Consider the following 21,198-nt stretch of genomic DNA (forward strand, 5'->3'; position numbering starts at 1 on the left):
GCAGCTAACACAAAGCCCATTGAAGTCAACGATAGGTTTCCACTAACTTAACTAGGTTTTGTATCAGGCCAAAAATCCCACAATCTCTATGTACTATACCAACATACAGAGATCAAAAGATGTACATTTAGACATACTGTGTATTTATATAAAGCTTTTTACTGTAATTCTGAAAGTATACATTAGCTGTGACCCAAAGCCAAAGCATTCAAACTTGCATGCTTAACATTAGGCACCATTAGTGGCCTTATATTCACAGATTCATGACTTTCATTGGCAATTGCAGGATCAGGGCATATGAGCATATTTCTTCAGTTTATCTATCTAAGTCATGGATTGGCAACCTTTGGTACGCGGCTTGCCAGCACCCTGGCAGGCCCGGCTGGTTTGTTTATCTGCCGCGTCCACAGGTTTGGCCAATCACATCTCCCACTGGCCACGGTTCACCGCTCCAGGCCAATGTGGGCTGTGGGAAGTGGCGCGGGCCGAGGGACGTGCTGACCACTGCTTAATGCAGCCCCCATTGGCCTGGGGCGGCGAACCGCAGCCAGTGGGAGCCATGATCAGACGAACCTACAGACGTGGCAGGTAAACAAACCAGCCCAGTCCGCCAAGGTGCTTACCCTGGCGGGCCGCGTGCCAAAGGTTGCCAATCCCTGATCTAGGTCCTCATATGGCACCCATGATCATGGCATCTAAGTACCTTAAGACACCAGCTCATTTCCACATTGTGATCCTTGTCCAAGCAGCTGTATTGAACTTTCCCAAAATTTACAGAATTGGTTAATTATAGGGGACAGAAAGCAACTCCATAGTTCAAGATGCATTGTGGTTTCTGTTTAAAACCAATTTTTCATATATACAGAATAAGCCAATGTATGAATTTCTGAGGTCTTGAAAATACCCTTCCTTACATGATCAGAATAACAGATTCAAACCACATATTTCTATGTTCTTTCCTCTGAGTCTGTGAATCCTATTTGAGTCTATAGCTCCAAACAGCTTAAGAGAAACTCCCTTTCTCTCAATATTTCTAACTGTACATTACCAAGTATTTTTGCTCTTTTCATTTGTCAATATATGGCTACACATTCAAACATATATTCCTCATTTATTAACACGGTATTACACTGAAGTCATGCCTAGGCAGTTAAATACTATTCTAAATGGACATTAATTTGTACAGTATTTCAATTTGCTTATACAATATTAATCCAGCTGCAGCTGGCAGGTACATATTATTAAAGAATTAGGAATACAATTTTCAGAAGGGAAAGTCAGTGAGGATTTAGGATCCCAAGACACTTGGGCCATTCTGAAATTTTTAACCTAAATATTAATTTAAAGGTCAAAAATATCTACAAAGTGAAGACGGTATTACTCTATTTTAGCCTATAAGATATATGGCTATACATTAAACCATAAATGTTTTTATGATGTCTCTATTACAATTTCATACTTCAAAATATTCTGCACATAAAACATACTGTACAGTTTATATATTTTTACAAAAAAGTGCAAGGAACATTGACATCTTGTTGATTACTACTCAGGCAAATAAATGTTTTTCTGAATAAAAAAAAAATTTGTGCTGAATCACAGCAGTCTGCTCATGTTTTCTCCTGGCCAGCAATGCCAACTTCTCAGTCTCTAAGTGAATATCCTTTGCAGAGGAAGTTGTGGGTGCTTTGTGCTGCTGTAACCCCCTCTATCTGGAAGGTTAGATTCAGGGCCCTGCTCTGGCCTGTTCTATAGGCTGCTCCAGTGGGGTATAGGTACCACAAAGGAGCCACAATGACCCTAGGAGAACTCCCCTGGCCTAGCAGCAGTATATAGTCATAGAAGCCATAAAGGCACTAGGGAGAATTCTCTTGGCCTAGCAGCAGATAGGGCTGATGCCTCCACCTCTGCACATTCCTTCCCTCCCTCTATCTTCCCCTGCCCCTCACAGTTTAGGCACATGCCAAAGATGGGAGGAGCAGTGGCCGTAACAGCTAGAGCTATTCTGGTGCTCTAACTTATGCTGTAGGTCACACCAACATCCAAAGCAGGCACAGTACAATAGTTTAAAGTCACCTTTCCAGAGGCTGAATCTTCTGTTCTGTCTCTCCTGAGAAACTTAACACTGAATCTATCCCAGACTTTCTGCCACCAGGGGCCTGTTTCCTGACCTACAGAGGAAAAAGCTGATACAATTTTAGGGATATTCCTACCCTTATATGTCTGCATTATGCTCCATGTGCAAATGTGTACACATCTGGAAATTTTTAATCTATGTGACAAGGTAAAATGAACTTTATCTGTGTTTTTTATACAGTGCCCATCATGGTTAATTGAGTGCTCCCTATGCTACTGGAGTGCCTGGTAACCTTAAAGATGGGCAAACCAGTTTGAAAACTTTAAGTAGCTCTAAATTGGAAATCCAAGCTTACAACCCCAACTGGGTTTACTATATTTAGACCCATTCCCTGTTCCAGCAGGATCAGGACCTTGATCCTTACCCTAAAATAAAGAGCAACAGCTTCCTTTCGCATTATGTGTCTGCTACACATTCAACACTATAAGTTAACAGAGTGTGAAACCTATATGTAGACATTAAGGACCAAATTCTGTTTTCATTCTAATGTAAATATGAAGTGACTATTGACTTCAATGGAATGAATCTGGATGTACAACTGAGTGAGAAGAGAATTTGGCCCTGACTAAAAAGCTATGTTTTTCAGAGGTGTGTGTGTCTTTATGTGTCTTTAATACTGTTAGAACAAATCACAAAAATAATGGATGATGTATTTTTAATATGCAAATTATATTCTGGATTGTTCTGAATTTGAGAAGAACATTTAGATTCAGAAAACGTCTTACTTTTATAATTTAAAAAAACTAAAGTATAGTATACTATGTCTTTTATGCTCTTGTGTTCTGGACTTTGCTGCAAAAATGACTGAACGACTCATTTTACTGTTATTAATGTTGCCAACTCTTGCGATTTTATCTCAAGTCTCAAAACAGTAGTTATTGTACTCTTGGAGACAGCTGATTTCGTAAGAATCTCAGCTTTCCTTTTTCAAAAAACAAAACCAATGTATGTTTCTAACCCTTACATTTGCAGAAAAAAGCTTTAAAATAGTAACTAAGTTAGAATTATATATTCCAAGGCCATAAAGGATAATTATATAATCTAGTCTGACCTCCTGCACACCAGAGGTCATAGGATTTCACTCAGATACCCTTGTATTGAGCCTAATAACTTGTGTTTGACTATAGCACATTGTGGTTAGATGTTGATAGATGTTTGGCTGGGTGTGTGTGTTCCCTCTGTGTGCTACCTCAGCCCTGTGCAGACAACTGGCACGGCATAGCTCGAGCGAACCACCCAGTGACCCACAAGATCTGTTAAGGGATGAAGGCACCCAAGCCATGTTTAATGTCGATGAAGCACGGTACTAGTATCCCGCAGACTCTACTGGACCACTAATACATGTATGCCCACAACAATGGACCAGCTCAGTGAATGGCGGGACTTTCCATTCCTCCCTAGGCTGGACAAAGCTACTCTCTCTGAGATATATCTTTATACCCTGATACAAACAAGTTAGTACTGCCCCTCTGACATAGTTACTGTAGTTATTACTCATTACCTTGTACATGTTGGTTTCATCAAAACATCTCTATTATGTACTGTTATTCTGACCTTATCATTTAGGAAGGGTCAGGGTGTTCCTGTTATCCTTGGGGAATGTTTTTGTACCATCTTTCATATTGTAATGTTCTGGTACCCACTTGATTTTGGGATGTGTTTGCATGAGTACTCTGTAACTAGCACTTTTTAGGAATGTGTATTTTTGCAATATTAGCTCTGTTCTTGCCAGATTCTGTGAGCAGCTCCTGCCTCATACCAGGCTTCTAATACAAGGGGTTATGTCGCAGACTCTCTTCCAACTACACATGTATCTTCTCAAAGGCCTCCAGTCTAAAGTTGAAGACTTCAAGAGACGGAGAATCCACCATTTTCCTTGGCAGATTAACCACTGAAACAGTCACCCTCATTATTAAAAATGTATACCGTATTTCTAATTTGAATGTATCTGGCTTTAACATCTGGCCGTTTGTTTTGTTAGGCACCTTTCTCAACTATATTTAAGAGCCCTTTTGGTAGCTGGTATTTTCTTCCCATGAAGATAGTTATACACTGTAATCAAGTCACCTCTTGATCTTTGGGATGAGTTCTGGTACTAATTTTTCAACAGCCTTTTAAAAATGCACGCACCAGAACTTGACACAGTATTCCAGTATCAGTCTTATCAGTGCCATACATAGAGGTAAAAATCACTTCCCTGTTCCTACTCACTACTCCGCTATTCATACATCCACAGCATCACACTGGAAGTTCATGCTGAGTTGTTCACTATGACTCCTAAATCTTTTTCAGTCATGGCTTTCCAAGATACTGTTCCCCATTCTGTAGCACGAAGCACATTCAAAATGAGAAGGCAGGCAAACAAAATCCAATGTGTATCTTCTATTCAAAGTTCTTGTTCTCTGTACTTTTAAGTGTTGCCACTATTAGGCCATATTAAATGCTAATGTACTTAATTACAGAGGCCATAAAAGTCAGCATGCTCTGATACTTGGGCTAGTCTCTTTAAAAGGTAACCATCATACCCAGGGTTCTAAGAAGACATTTTACCCAGTCTGATTTCCTCAAATGCCCAATGAGGATGGGAAATGCGTGGCTTTACAGAAGAAAAATTTTCATCCTTGATCTGGATAATGATTGTCTGGATGTAAGATTGTAAATCAATAAGTATTTTCATTACCTCATTTCAGTTTTGTCTCATAATAAAGCTGCAGCCTTTTCCCAGAGAAAACAACTGAATGTGCCATATTTTCTATAAAAACAAGAGTTTTCATTAATTTCTCCTAGAAACTCTAGATCCTAAATACTCCTAAATCCTTACGGAAATTATTCAAATAGGGCCCACTCCTGTTGTACCTGTGGCACGGGTGGTTCCACACCATCTCAAAAGGTACATAGCCACCTAACTTTTCCTCTTGCCCAGGGAATGTTGTTTCCTCTGTACCAGAGTATCTAGGAATGATTTCAGAAAGGCAGTTTGCATGCACCTATGGATTAAGAAGAATATTTGCTTACCTACTTCCCAGAAGCATTGTTTTTAAAGTAATTTGGAAAGGAAAAATATTATAACAGTGTGGGCTAAATAATGTTCAAAAATATTATCTGAAAGTAAATATTATGGAATCATCTATGACAGTGGTTTTCAAACTTTTTTTCTGGGGACCCAGTTGAAGAAAATCATTGATGCCCGTGACTCAACAGAGCTGGGGATGAGGAGTTTGGGGTGTGGAAGGAGCTCAGGACTGGGGCAGAGGGTGGGGTGCGGGAAGGGGTCAAAGCTCTGGGCTGAGGGTGCTGGCTCAGGGGTGGGGCCAGGGATGAGGGGTTTGGAGTGCAGGAGGGGCTCTGAGTTTGGGGGGACTCAGGGCTGGGGAAGGAGATTGGGGTGCAGGAGGGGGTCAGGGCTCTGGGCTGGGGATGCAGGCTCTGGCGTGGGGCTCTGGGGAGGGGGTTCGCGGTGCAGGAAGGGGTTCCAGGTTTGGGAGGGTTCAGGGCTAGAGCAGGGCATTGGGGTGTGGACTTTCCTCCAGCGGCTCCCAGTCAGCAGCGCAGCTGGGGTGCAGGCACAGGTGCTTCCCGCCTGTCCTGGCACTGCGGACCATGCTGCGCCTTGGAAGTGGCCAGCAACAGGTCTGGCTCCTAGGTGGAGGCACACAAGTGGCTTCGCGCGACTCTCGCCCACAGGCACTGCCCCCGCCAGCTCCCATTGGCCGGAAACTGGCCAATGGGAGAGCAGAGCCAGTGCTCATGGTAGGGGCAGCACGCGGAGCCCCGCAGCCCCCCCCCGCCTAAAAAAATCAGACCCGCTGCTGGCCACTTCCGGGGCGCAGCGCGGTGTCGGAAAAGGTAGGCACTAGGGTGCCTTAGCTGGGCATTACCACTGACGGGACTTTTAATGTCCCGGTCGGTGGTGCTGACCAGAGCAAGGCAACCCAGTGCCTTACATGCTGCGACCCAGTACTGGATCATGACCCACATTTGAAAAACACTGATCTATGAGATGTAGATAATATTTTATGAAACATGTAACAGATGAAGTCTGACCACACATGGATAACTATCCCCTATACTTAGCAAGTAACTATAGCAAACTATCAACAAATTTTCTTTGTACAGTACACAGGTAGTGACAGGGTTTAACATTCCTTGGGGTTCTCTCCTAATAAGAGGAAATAGAAAGCCACCCATAGAAATCTTAACCGCAGGAATAGTTAAAATAAGTAGGATGCTGATTTATCATTTAAACATCTACCATCAACTGCCACTAATTTCTTAGTTAACCTCTGCTTATTGTTCTTGATAATTATATTTCTGAATCTAAATGCCGGTAATTGATATTTCCTTTAATGAAGCATTTTGAAAGAATATCCTGAGAGAATGTAGACAATGAAGGATATATACCAGATGTTTAAGTTCCAGGAGTTTTAGGGGCAGGACTGGACCAATAATAAAAGTAAGGTTAATAAAATATAATGTGTGCAGTTCAGTTTTAATATTAAACATGCACACATACAGGATAAAAGCAAAATAGACAACAGATATGTGAACATTTTACATTAAAATATGGTATTTTGAACCCTTAAAATATCTTTATAGATTCATGGGGTTAGACAGGACCTCAAGGGTCATCTACTCTAACCCCTACCAAAGATGCAGGATTTGTCATGTGTAATACTATGTTTTAGTCACAGGTATTTTTAGTAAAAGTCATGGACAGATCATAGGCAGTAAACAAAAATTCATGGCCCGTGACCTGCCCTTGACTTTTACTAAAAATACCTGTGACTAAAACATAGTATTACACATGACAAATCCTGCATCTTGGTAGGGGTTAGAGTAGATGACCCTTGAGGTCCTGTCTAACCCCATGAATCTATAAAGATATTTTAAGGGGGGCCACAAGTGCTTGGGGGGGCACGGTCCAAGTCATTCAAATTAGTGAGATCTCTAATGTGTTCTTTACTTATACTGCAGTGCAGATTCCACAAGCAATTAAGAGGAACATAGACTGATTTTTGACCTTCAGACATTGACTATCTTCAAGTTCTTATAATCTAATGTAAAAATGTTACATATAAGAGTAATCCCATTGAAGTCTATGGGACTAGTCATGTTTGTAAAATTATGTATGTGCTATAGTCTTTGCAGGATCATGGCACAAAGGACTAGAAAATGGTCTTAGTGCCTGTGGGGGTATGAAAGAGAGGAGACGAAGTTGACACACAAGTTATGAGCCTCGATGACAGGAAGGATGGTGTATTGTTATCAACTCTTCTAATAGTACACACACAAGGATGTTTTCTAAAGGTAAGCTAACACTATATATGCTAAATTTATTAAACAAGAACAGCCACATTAATTTTAGGCAATGTCAGTTCAATCTTCTATCCATCCAAACCAGCTGATCACCCATGGGACGACAAAGCTAGGAGGTATGCGAATAGGGAGGTGGCCAAATTGATAGTTGGCACAGAGGGGCTTGTAATTTCTTATCCAGGGCAGGTTTCAGAGTAGCAGCCGTGTTAGTCTGTATCCACAAAAAGAACAGGAGTACTTGTGGCACCTTAAAGACTAACAAATTTATTTTAGCATGAGCTTTCGTGAGCTGCAGCTCACTTCTTCGGATGCATAGAATGGAACACACAGACAGGGGATATTTATACATACAGAGAACATGAAAAGGTGGAAGTATGCATAACAACAGGCAGAGTCTAATCAATTGAGATGAGCTATCGTCAGCAGGAAATCTATTTCCCTATGTTAAGTTCTCCTCACACCTTCTATGGGCCATCTTAATTATCACTTCAAAAAGTTTTTTTTCTTCCTGCTGACGATAGCTCATCTCAATTGATTAGACTCTGCCTGTTGGTACGCATACTTCCACCTTTTCATGTTCTCTGTATGTATAAATATCCCCTGTCTGTGTGTTCCATTCTATGCATCCGAAGAAGTGAGCTGCAGCTCACGAAAGCTCATGCTAAAATAAATTTGTTAGTCTTTAAGGTGCCACAAGTACTCCTGTTCTTTATCCAGGGCAGTCCACTTGTCAGACTTGGCAGCGGATATGTTTTTGGCCAATATTAAAGAAGCCATCAGCAGATGTCTGGAACCTGGCTCAGTAAGGGGGAGAGGCAGTCAAGCTAACTGCTGGTGCCTCCTTGGGGTGGATGTCTGGTGTAGGTACTCTATAAGGAAGGGATACAATGGTCAGATAAAATGGACTTGTAAAGGATTTAAAGGAGGTATTCTCTAAAGCAGGGGTGGGCAAACTTTTTGGTCCGAGGGCCACATCTGGGTGGGGAAATTGTACCCAGGGCCAGGCCAGGGGGTTGGGGTGTGGGAGGGGGTGCAGTGTGCAGGAATGGGCTCAGGGCAAGGGATTGGGGCAGAGGAGGGGAGCGGTGTGTATAAGGGGGTTCAGGGAAGGGGGCTGGGGTGCAGGAAGGGTACAGGGTGCAGGAGGGGGCTCAGGGCAGAGGAGTGGCAGGTGGCTCAGGGCAGGGCGTTAGGGTGCAGGAGGGGTGCGAGGTGCGACAGGGGACTCAGGGCAGGGGGTTGGGGTGCAAGAGGGGTGTGGCAGGGGACTCAGGGCAGGGAGTTGGGGTGCAGGCAGGGTGTGTAGTGCAGGCAGGGGGCTTAGGGCAGGGAGTTGGGGGGCCGGGTGCAGGAGGGGTTCAGGCTCCGGGGTGGCAGCGGCGTACACCGGGGCCAGAGCGGGCTCCCTGCCTGCCTGCGCCGTCCCCAGCCCTGCGCCACTCCAGGAAGCACCTGGGGGAAAGGGGGAGAAGGGCTCCACATGAGCTGCCCTTGCCGTGCCTCCAGGTACCTCCCCCGAAGCTCCCACTGACAGTTCCCCGTTCCCGGCCAATGGGAGTCGCGGGGGGGCGGTGCCTGGAGGCAAGGGCCTGGGGGCTGCTGAGAGTGGTGCGGGGCCTGCGGCGCCACAGGGGGCAATCCCACGGGCCATATCCAAAGCCCTGAGGGACCAGATCTGGCCTGCGGGCCGTAGTTTTCCCACCTCTGCTCTAAAGGAGTGGAAATGGGGGCGTGGGGACAGATTCAGGGCTCCTGAATGGGTTGGCTGGGGACCAGGCCTTCCCCCACCCCCAGTATATATTATCTGTACTGTACAATTGTATCTGCCAGGTACTCCCAGACATTTAGGAATAAAGTTGTGACCTTTAATTATACCTCATCCTGTGGCTCCTATCCTCCTTCCAGCATAGCGGAAAAGAGATACACTGATCTCCTGTCCTTTCACTTTCTTTCCTTATCCTTTCAATCTCCTCCCTCAACCTGTCTTATTTATAACTCATCACTAAGTAATGGGGCTGTAACTTCATGCAGGATTGTAACATCTAACTTCTCATCCTTGGTCTGAGGACACAGGGACATTTATTATGTTAAGCACAGTCGTTTCAGCAATTTCTAGTGCAGCAGTGGTGACTGCAACTGAACAGAATTGTTGAAGTAATATATATAATAGTACATTTAAAAAACCCACTAATTAAAAGTTGCAAAATCAGGTACTTATAGTTTAGGAAATGCCCAAACAGCCTGGGAGCAGAACGTCTCCTGAATGAGGCAGGGTCTTGTGGAAAATTTAGCATGTGATCATATGTTTGGAAGCTATCGTAATACATACATACAAGGGAGCTGAATTAAGGTTTGACCTAGATTTTAGCAATTAAATTCCCTGAAGATTCCATTACAATAAACATGCTCAAGCCTGGGACTAAGCAAGATTTTCTCTGCAATTGCATCTCTGGGATGCTGCAGGCTGTATCAGGTCTGGGCATCTAACTGGAGGCCAGAGTGGAGCCAGACAAATAAGATGAGGAGCTGGAAGAGGAGGAAACTGGTACTGGGAATCCAGAGTGGTGTAAATAGGACTGGCTGGGCAAGGAGAATGGGACTGGGCTGAAAAGCCACAGGAGCGGAGATTGGGTCTGGCTAAATGAGGAGAATGGGACTGGAATTTTAAAAAAAGTGTGGAGAAGAGACAGAACTGGGACAAGTTGTTGTGGGCAAGGCAGAAGGGGTTACACTTAGAGGGAATGTGTACAACTGTTTGGGCCCACTAGAGTCTGGAACTGAACCCAAGATCCCAGAGTCTCACCATTCTTCTGCTGTCAGCAAATACCTGTGAAACCCACTGGCAAAGTGTGTATCTCATCCCCCGCTGGTCCGCACAGAGGATGACAACCTACTATTGTTATTGGTTACTTTGTCAGCTCAAGTGGCAGATATCAGTGTGGTGGATCTAAATGTTCCAACCCTGCTACTGATTCATGTGGGTGTCAATATGTCACCACATGATAGAAATACTGTTTCAGTTTGCTTTTATAAAAATTCTGAAAATTACACACAAAAAGCCCCATGTTATAAAAGATGGATAGGAACAAAGCAATGTACACAGATGGTCACTCAACAGCAGCAACAGACAACAATAGTGGAGGATGAGGCTAATCCTATTCCATATGATCAGATATTTATGTATACTAGATCAGCATTACCGATATTAGAATTTTTGCTTGAATTTGAGAGAAATTCTCAGTTCAGACTTATGACAAGAGAGGACAAAATAAAACATAAATCCAAGTGAGAGTCATCAGACAAACTAAAAAACGAGTAAAAATAAACAACCTCTCACAAACGTCCAAAACAGAACAAGCAGAATACAGAGAAATGCCTTAGACCATCACAACAGCAACTATTTTGAATTCTAATTTACCTGAAAGAATTGCTCCATAGAAGAATGACGCCACAGCATGAAAATTTACACAATCACTTTTTGTTGTTGGACAAAAAAATTTGACGTTATAGCCAGGGCTTTGGAGCGGAGCCCAGAGCTGGAGCACGGAGCAGCTCCGGAGCAGTGGAGCTGCAGGTTTTTTCCTGGAGTTGGAGCGGAGCCGGAGCACAGCTCCAAAGCCCTGGTTATAACTACACATAGACAATATCCCCCACCCCCACCTGACCTTCTAGACCTGGCAGGAGAGGCCTAAACCACAGCATGCTTCCACTCTGGCCCCAAAGCCTTCATAAGACCCTTTTGGGAAGTAATCTATCGTATCAGACTCTGCAAAGATTACAGGGTGAGTGTAGTCAATGAGTTGCCTTTTCTGTGGGCTGCTCCCTTCCAGACACTACCGATACTGATCAAGTTCTGGTCTGCACTAAAAAGTTAGGCCGAGCCAGTGTAGGCAGCGTTAGGTCAACGGACAAATTTTTCTGTCAACCTAGCTACCACCCCTTGGGGAGATGGATTACCTATCCTGACCCCTCCTCTCAGTGTAGGTAGTGTCTATACTGAAGCGCTACAGTGGTGAGCTGCAGTGCTGCAGCTGTGCCACTGTGAGCATTTCAAGTGAAGACAAACCTCAAGCATTAATGTTGCTCCAAGAAAATTAGCTCACTGCAGCGGCTATTGGGGCAGGACAGAGAGTTACAGGCATCTGATGCACTGCACTGCCAGGGAGGAAGGGAAGGTAGATGTACATGGTGGAGGTATTCTCAGAATCAGAAACTGGTTTAATATATACCAGCACTAGCAATTAGTTTAATATGGAAAAATCTGCCCTATTCATCCTGATGGTGGAATGCTGAGGAAAAAACCTCAACCTCTGCGTGTTGAAACTTATGGACCTTCTTCATGCTCACGCAAGGTATTTTTGTACAAGGGAGAACTTAGCCCTTGGGACCACATCATCCATGTAAAATGAGGACACAACACGGTTCATAGATCTGAACAGTGTTGAGGGGATTCTCAGCTACTGAATTCACTTAATTGAGAACAAGCTTAATTCAAACAGCATGAATAGAGATGAAAATAAAAAGTAACCAATAATTATTATTTTAATAATTTAATGTAGATCACATCCATTTTAGAATTCTTTTCATGCACCAATACTCTTACATAAAACAAACACTTTTTGGCCAATTACCTCCCATCCCATATGTTAAAATAATTAGCAATAATTGCTCAAAGGAAGGGCGTAGTAATTGTCAGCTTATTTTTAGATGCATGGATTTTGTTACAGTAATTATCCTTGTTTATTAAAAGTATGTCATTAATCAAATCACACACACATACAGTAATACTCACTACAAAGAAAGCCAACATGAAGCTTAATAAATTATCATGAATCACTCCTGGAAGCAGGATACCTGATTAGCTAAACCGGTGGTTCCCAAACTTTAACAACCTGCGAACCCCTTTCACTAAAATGTCAAGTCTCGCGAACCCCCTCCTGAAAATGAATATTTCCAGGGATTTTCTCCTTTACCCTAGTATAAATTATAAAAGCAGCGATCATGGAAATTTGTTTTTATGACATGTTTTTTACACATTATTTATTATTAATTATTATTTATCATTACAATATTTTTATTACATTATGAAAATGGCAACACTCTTCCAAGATCTCACTTTCGTAGTTTGTATCACTTTGAATAAGCCTGTTAAAAGACAAGGCTCCTATGTTTCATCAAGGAGTATCAGATGTGAAACAGCATGAAGGTATTAAAGAAGCCAACTCGAAGAGTTCCTCCTACAGAAGCATTCAGGTCTTGAGCAGTCCAGGCAAACAACGCACGTTACAACAAAGCTTAAACTTGTTCTTCATAATAATTTTAAAAACAATACTAGCTGCCTATTTAATTTTAAAAGCAGCAAAAAATATCCACCTCCCTTTCCATTTCTTATAAGGAGTTTTAAACTTTAAATCTCCTCAGTGTGATAGATATGCTTGATTTGATCTGCTTAGCTCTTGGAAGTCCAGGGGCTCCGGGCTGCTGGCCCCGGGCTGCCCAGGGTACCTAGGGACAGCTCTGTCCGCCATTAGGAATTTTTTCCCCTGAGAACCCCCTGTAACATTTTGCAAACCCCAGTTTGGGAATCACTGAGCTAAACCAATGGTCTGATCTAGTATGGCAGTTACTAGGATCCTGTGATTTATTAACACCAAATTGTATCAGTATATAAGAGGTCAAAGGGTAAAGTATAAAGGGAATGGCCCATTACACTGAAATAGGAAGTACGTGTATATTTGTATGTAAGCCTTCTTTCTCTCCCCTTTGCTCTACTTTTATCCATTGTGGCACCTTGCAGAGACCATAAACAATGATAATTCCCAAGGCATATTTTATTTCATTTCTTTGGAGGCTACCAAGACTTATTTTATTCAACAAGCAACCCCTATTTTCCTCAATAAATCCTATGTATACATATTAAATAGAAGTGAGAGAATAGAGAAAATTCTATTGGAGAGAATGCTAAAGCACCCAAAGATTCCCAAACATAACATAATTTAGTAAGGGCTTGTCTGCACGGGGAAATTTACTGGCATACTTATTTCACTATAGTTATAACTAGTGTAGACCAGTCATTATACTAGAAAAAATCCACACACCTGAGCAGTGTAATTAAGTCAACCTAAGTCCAGTGGTGAGCTGGAGCCGGTTCGCACCAGTTCACAAGAACCGGTTGTTAAATTTAGACGCCAGTGTAGAACTGGTTGCTAAAAGGGGTGGCCCGGCTTCCCCAGGGGGCAATTTAAAGGGCCTGTGGCTCCCAACAGGGGCTGAAGCCTCAGGCCCTTTAAATTGCCACCAGAGCCCCACTGCTAGAGTCCTGGAGTAGGGCTGCAGGGCTCTAGGGGCTATTTTACAAGTCCAGGGCTCCCGCTGCTTCTACTGCCCCGGCCCTTTAAATAGCTGCCAGAGTTCGCTACTACTTCAGGGCTCCGGCAGCTATTTAAAGGACCGGGTAGAAGCAGGAGAGCCCCGGCCCTTTAAATAGCCCCCAGAGCCCTGGGATGCTGGTGCTACTCCGGTGGGGAGGGGGAAGTCGAGAGCAGGTCATGGGCTGAGGTCGGATTGGGGGGGGGAGACAAAGGCACATGGGGCTTGTACTGTACTCACTGCGCGGTTCCCTACCGGGTCTTCGGTGGCACTTCAGCAGCGCGGGAGGGAGGTGGGGGGATGTGTGTCTTCACTACTCCAGGTGAAGGACCTGCTGCCGAAATGCCGCCAAAAACCCGGAGCAAGTGAAGACCCCCTGCCGTCAAAGTGCCACCGAGGACCTGGTAGGGAACTGGTTCTTAGGATTTTGGGAGTTCATCACTGCCTAAGTCCCTGTGTAGATAGCACTAGGCCATCGGAAGAATTCTTCCATCGACCTAGCTACCGTTCTTCAAGGAGGTGGATTACCTACACTGAGAGGAGAATCCCTCTCATAGGCACAGGCAGCGTCTACGCTGTAGTGTTTTAAGAGTATATAAGCCCAAAGTCCCCAGTCTTATTCCAGAATAAGTGCCTTTTTCCAGTTTAGTTTATACCACTTTCAAAGTGACACAAGCTAAACTAAACAAAGCCACACTTATGCTGGAATAAGGGTGTCCACATGGGGAGTTATGCCAGTATAACTATGGAAGTATAATTATGTTGGTAAATTTCCATATGCAGACAGCCCCTAAGTAAAACTGTCTGAAACTCAACCAGAGAAAATGTTGCATTTGTTCTTCACAGACACAGTTATGCGACCACAAGGACCAACAATCTGGTCTTAAGCAGAGTAATCTTATCCAAAAAATAGACTAAAAATTTCTCACACTGTAAAACATTCAACTGTCACTTAATGGAGAAAACCAGGATGCTTATTCCTAGAGGTCTCAATTTCAGAATGGTCATCACAAAATTTGGATTTTTAAAAGGATTTGGCATATTACTAGCTCTGGCTAGTAAGGGGTTTAAAATCTACTTTGGCAAGTTAATGATTATAAAAATATGTTAGTTTGTTATTTTTCTCTCCTTCAAAGATTCCTGCACAGCACTCAGTGGCTTTAGAATTTCTGCCATAAGATCAGCCATCAAATCAACACGGTAATAAGACTTCATTTTCACATATTAAATCTCTCAACACTGTAAATTTATAAATTGAGAAAGGGAAATCCCCAACCAAATTATACCAGACAGTTAATGAACACACCTTACTAGGCATCACTATTAAAGTCTTTTTTATAGCTCCCTTGTGAGGCAGTTAAGTTAAAAAACGTGAACATATTGTCTAAAAGCATGATAAACCTTGATAAACCTTTGCATGAGCAACCGCTGAATTAATAGCATGAGAATTTATCAGGAATAAAATGGAAGTTGTGGGGAATTAATTGGAGACATGATGTTCACAGAAAAAAATGTTTGGATCCAAAATCCTTGTTCTATGTACAATTTACAAAACTCTAGTACAGAACATTCTAAATAGTGGCACAAATGAATACATTGCCACAAAGATTGAGTTAAAACAAAACCAATTTTTTTTGTCGATCTTAAGAAAATACGGGATACTCTACCTCGCGAGAATAAGATTACCACCGTATCATGTTGATTTTATTACACACAGAGTATAGACCTTTTCAGTGTAAGAGGAACGTGACTAGTTCAAAACCAGCAAAGCCAAGCTGAAGCACCATTTGCTTCAGTATCTACTATACAGTAGTAGCTGTGCTGGATAAAAGCAAAAGCAAAAATCAAAATGTTCAGAATTTGAACATTTTTTTAACCTGGCAATTGTTTTCTGGTACAGTAACTCCTTGCTTAACGTTGTAGTTATGTTCCTGAAAAATGCTACTTTAAGCGAAACGATGCTAAGCAAATCCAATTTCCCCATAAGAATTAATGCAAATAGCAGGGGTTAGGTTCCAGGGAAATTTTTTTTAAACAATTTAATACTGTACACAGCCATGATGATTGTGTAGGTTGGTTGAGGTGGTGGAGTGAGAGGGTGGAGGAGGGTGGGATAGTTCCCAGGGAATGCCTTACTGCTAAATAATGAACTAGCACTTGGCTGAGCCCTCAAGGGTTAACACATTGTTAATGTAGCCTAACACTCTACAAGGCAGCACGAATGGAGGGAGGGGAGACAGCATGGCAGAGAGCGACAAAGAGAGAGAGAGAGAGAGAGAGAGTGTGTGTGTGTGTGTGTTACCCCTTTAAGTTTGCTGACCGCACTCCAAGTACATTACCTTTTTAAGCTGATCAGCACGTTGAGACAATAGCTGCTGCCAGCAAGCTCTCTCTGTCCTGAGCCCTGTTGTGTCCCCCCGCTGCTCTGTGGAGATGGCCAGATGGGGTAAAGGAGCAAAGAGCAGGAGCAGGGGGGAGGCAGACACCCTGACATTAGCACCCCTCTTCCCCCACCCCACTCCACCCCTCATTTGCACAGCAAGCAAGAAGCTCTGGGGAGCAGCTCCAAGGCAGAGGGCAGGAGCAGCACACCCCAATGGGGCAGGGGACAGCTGAACGGCAATTGATACAGGGGGAGGGGGGGAACTGCTGGTCCACCCTGGTTCCAAGTCCCCACCAGCTAGCTCCAACGGGCTGCTCTTTCTGAAAGCAGTGGACAAAGCAGGCAGCTGCCAAACAATGTTGTAAGGGAGCATTGCGCAACTTTAAACGAGCATGTTCCCTAATTGATCAGCAATGAAACAACATTAACCGGGATGACTTTAAGTGAAGAGTTACTGTATGTGGCCAGAGCAGTTCAGACCTTTGGGTATGCATCTCCCTGGTTGTCACCCAGGCAGGAAGCTTCCAATCACAAAAAGATGTTCACACCTCTTCTCTCTCTCACTCACGCTTGTTGTCTCTCCAGCAGTTTACTTCCAAAGCTAAAGATTCTATCCCACTCTTCCTATAACACTAGCCACTCTACCCAAGTCATAAGCCCATAAGGCTACCTGCACTGCTGTTCAAGAAACAGTTGCTACTGATCTATAGAAAAAGCAGCAGAAACAAGTGCCCATCACAAAATAGAGTTTAAGAGCTAAAATATAATGTCAGATCACTATCTGTCTTGGAGATTAGTCAAAAATGTATTTTTCATTTAAATAGTTAGCCGAAATCTAAAAGATCAGTCATCTTTCTGAACACGTCACCCATTCTCAGGTGGGCCCTAGTGGAAGCCGCAGATCTGTGAAATGGAGGTTTGAGAGGCACCTGATATTCCTCCTGAGGGGAAGAAAAAAGAAGGAACAGGGGAGATAAGGAAGAAGCCTAGAGGACTTTTAGGGAATCTTCTTTGTGGGAGGACACAGAGCACACTAAGGAGAAAAACGTAAGGAGGCAGTAGAAGTAATGTATCCAGACTGTAGGAGGAGAGTTTCCCCATCAGAGGAAAAAAAGGGAGGTCAGAGACACCCTCTACCTCTATTACTACATTGTCTTCTCTTCCTCAAACTCTCCCTATAACTCCTACCTTTCATCTTCTGTTTGTTGAGGCCATAACTATTGGGAAAGAGGAAGAGGGAGGGAACAGGACATCCAGATAATAGAGGGGTGAAAGGATGGGCATGAAAATCATCTCTTCTGGTTGCTTGCTCACTGCCTAAGTCACATCCAGAAAAAAACGCACACCTAGGGTCTGCATGGATCTGACCACAATGCAGCAATACTTTTAGACTTGGTTAATTAAAACACACAGGGTGAAAGTAAAGCAATGAATAGAACAAAACAAATACATGTCTCATGTATTTTACTCTTCCAATTTGCTTTTCATGTGACAAACTTAAATGATAGTCTGACAAGAATTTACATTAAACTCTCAAAAGCTACATCACAAATCTTGAAACAATTAATTTTATTTGTTTTCTAAATGCTGAAAATTATTTCTGTATCTGCATTATAGATAGGAACTACATAGAGATAGAAAAAAGAACATGAACATTGGCACCAGACAAGATCAGGCATATTCAAGCTGGTAGCATCCTGCATGGCATAAATCAGGTTAGAAACTGAACAATCATCAATGATAACGTTGTTTTGGACCAGGTATGATGTATATCTTTTTGAATATTTTATAATACTGAATATGCTGTGTATAGACACGTGATTAAAATGTGTAATGAACTACAATTAAATTGTCATGAATCTTACTGGACATTTATAGCATGTTAAAACTTGTAAAGATGATGCAGTTTGTTTTAAAACTGGTTGTAGATTTCATAGACTACTGTGAAGACATAATTTTTACCCTTAAAAAGTCACAAAATCGTTAAATATATGGATCATAGTTCATGACTCAGAAAATAACTGGACTCATAAAAATATCTCATTTTGCACAGATGCCAGACAGACGAAAATATCCCAAACCTTGATGAGCATGAAGGTTGAATGATCATATCATCCTCAGATGTGCCTCTGAAAGAGCAGCATTCATATGAATTCTAAGGAAGTAATAAGAGTCATCCATTCACCAAATAATGATCTCTAAGTAAACACAGGTCTAAAGTAGTATTCCAACTTTTCAATAAAACATGGGCATTTCTTAAAGAATGAAGGATGTAATATGCTAAAATGAATATAATTGAAAAGACTGTAATAAGGTAAACAAGGTGCTGACTTAACCTAGTCATAAAAGCACTTTGAAATTAGGATGAATTGTTTTATATTTGGGTATTAATCCCACCATTTCACTCTGCGGCCTGTCAAACTGATCTGATCAACTTCTCTATCAGCAAACTGCAACAATCATTTTGATACTTTCTAAATACATTTTTGAAAAGTATAGTTCACTCAGCATATGAACATTTTTGTCACCCAAATAAAGTACTTCGGGGCTTGAAACAAATACCAGACACCAACTAGCGAAGGTACTAAACCAACTCTCTAAAGGCTTATATGAAAAACATATGTATTCTGGTGCATATGTATTCTCTCTGCTCTAGATGCACAAAGATGGTGGAGTGCTATGCTGGAGGAAGGAGGGCACAAGAGACATAACAGGCAGGCAGGAGAAAAGGTGAGAGGGAATAATAGAAAGCAACAGGAGCTACAGGAAGAGAGAGGAGGAGGAGCTTCTTATGTACCTCTTTAGCACCCCCATGAGCCTGGACAGATTAACACCAGCTTCTCAGGGAGCTTCCTGTTTCCTGCTGTTTCCCTGAACCCACTTGAGGAGAACAGGCAGTCAACTGAAGTAGTAGGAGCCAGTTAGGCCCTAAGATGCTGATATCCTCCTTCTCTCAGGCCCTGCTACCAGCCTGCTTATTTGTCCCCTTCAATTGAGTGTTGAGATCCACTATAGCTGGCACAAAACAGCAGTCATGAGTGAAAGAAGAAAACGCCCCTCTGGGGCAGCATTCAGAAAAAGAAAGCAAGCAAAGGAAGCTTTTTTATCTAAGCAGGAAGGAGCTCTCCTGAGATACATAGGCACAAATGTTCCCAGTGAGCCTTCCAGCCCCAGTGAGGAAGTGAGTGGTGAGGAGATGCCAGATCTTCCAGTTAGTCAGAGTGCAGGTGACCTAGCAGCTACTGCAGCATTCATATCTCCATCACAAATGGATGTAACCATGCACATTCCTGAAGAAAAGTATAGATCAGAGAAGAGTGTGGTGGAAGCGCAAGAAACAGCTGCTGCTGAGTTAGTTCCTTAAGTCTAGGTGACCCAGGACTGCGGACCCACATGAGCAGTAGCCTGAGGGACATCCTTGTACTGCATGGGCCACAGCAAGTGAAAAACTTCATGTTCCCCAAAGACAATGAAAATAGAAGTTTCCATCCAACACATTGCTGGCATGAAATCTTCAATGGTGACGGAGTGGAGAGGCCATGGCTTATGTACTCAAAAACCCAGAATGCTGCATACTGTTTTTGTTGCAAACTCTTCCAGTCTAATGTTCCAGCCACATTGGGTTCTACAGGAACAAAGGACTGGAAAAATCTGGCTAGAAATCTGGCATGCCATGAGAAGGCAGCAAATCACCAGAGAGCATTCCATAGGTGGAAAGAGCTTGAGATGAGACTAAGGTTAAAGGCCACCATAGATGATCAGCATCAGCAGACGATTGCATCAGAGTCTCTTTACTGGCAAAATGTTCTGAAAAGGCTCATTGCCATTGTGAGAATGCTTGCTGCCTAAAACCTAGCACTGCGTGGCACTTCAGATCAGCTGTATGTGCCAAACAATGGAAATTTCCTTAAAATTGTGGAGCTGATGGCTGAATTTGATGCTGTGCTCCAGGATGAGTCACTAACCAAGAAATGCACACAAACTACTACCTTGGAAAAACAATTCAAAATGGAGATCATACAGTTACTGGCAACAGAAGTCAAACAGAAGATTGTGGCAGATCTAGAGTCAGCAAGATATTACTTTGTTATTCTGGACTGCACACCTGACATCAGCCATAGGGAACAAATGACTTTCTGTAACAGCAACAGAACCTAGTGAAAATGTCCCTGCAATGGTGACTGTCAGAGAGCATTTTCTAGAATTTATTGACATTGATGATACTACAGGAGCTAGTATGACAAATGTGCTTTTTAAAAAGCTAGAAGATACGGGAATTGTGATAGCCAACATGAGAAGTCAGGGCTATGATAATGGTGCCAACATGAGAGGAAAGAACAGAGGAGTGCAGACACGGATCCGAGAGTTAAACCCTCGAGCTTTTTTTGTCCCATGGAGTTCTCATTCATTGAACTTGGTGGTCAGTGATGCAGCATCAGCTTCTAGTGAGGCTGCTGAATTTTTTAATGTAATTCAAAGCATCTGTATATTTTTCTCTGCATCAACTTATCGATGGCAAATTTTGAAGCAACATCTGGGAACATCCTCTCTGACACTGAAACCACTGATTGCCACACAATGGGAAAGTCGAGTGGATAGGCGATAAAGCCTATCAAACACCAAATTGGGAAGACAGATGATGCCATAGTTGCCATTATGGAGGATAATGCTATGACAGGAACTGTTCGTGGGAGAACAGTGGCAGAGGGAAATGGAGTCACCAGAAACATACATAAATTCCAATCTTTGTGTGGCTTAGTGTTATGGCATGACATACTGTTTGAAATAAATGTTGTAAACAAGAGACTCCAAGGTGTTGACCTTGATATATCTGGAGCAATGGAACAACTGTACAAAGCAAAGTCATACCTACAGTCTTACCAGTCAGATGAGGGATTTCAAAATGTTCTGAAGAGTGTACAGAAGTTGGCAGAGGAACTTCACACTGAAGCTATTTTCCCACCCATTCAAGAATACAAGAGAGTCACCGAAG

The 21,198-nt window shown here is 42.8% G+C and overlaps 1 protein-coding gene across 4 annotated transcripts in view; it reads right to left on the reverse strand.

Annotated features, from left to right (window-relative positions):
* The window catches only part of VEGFC (vascular endothelial growth factor C), a 187,202-nt gene that overhangs the window by 95,491 nt on the left and 70,513 nt on the right, over positions 1-21,198 (reverse strand). The window contains exon 1 of one of the 4 annotated variants that reach the window (XM_045019472.1): positions 18,287-18,325. The exons of the other annotated variants lie outside the window; for them this stretch is intronic. Coding sequence (XP_044875407.1) covers positions 18,287-18,298 — 12 coding nt within the window. The 5' untranslated portion in view covers positions 18,299-18,325. Of the gene's footprint in view, positions 1-18,286; positions 18,326-21,198 lie in introns of those variants that run through there. 4 annotated transcript variants of the gene reach the window in all.

This window comes from Mauremys mutica, chromosome 5 (assembly GCF_020497125.1).
Source record: "Mauremys mutica isolate MM-2020 ecotype Southern chromosome 5, ASM2049712v1, whole genome shotgun sequence".
Classification (NCBI taxonomy): Eukaryota; Metazoa; Chordata; order Testudines; family Geoemydidae; genus Mauremys; species Mauremys mutica.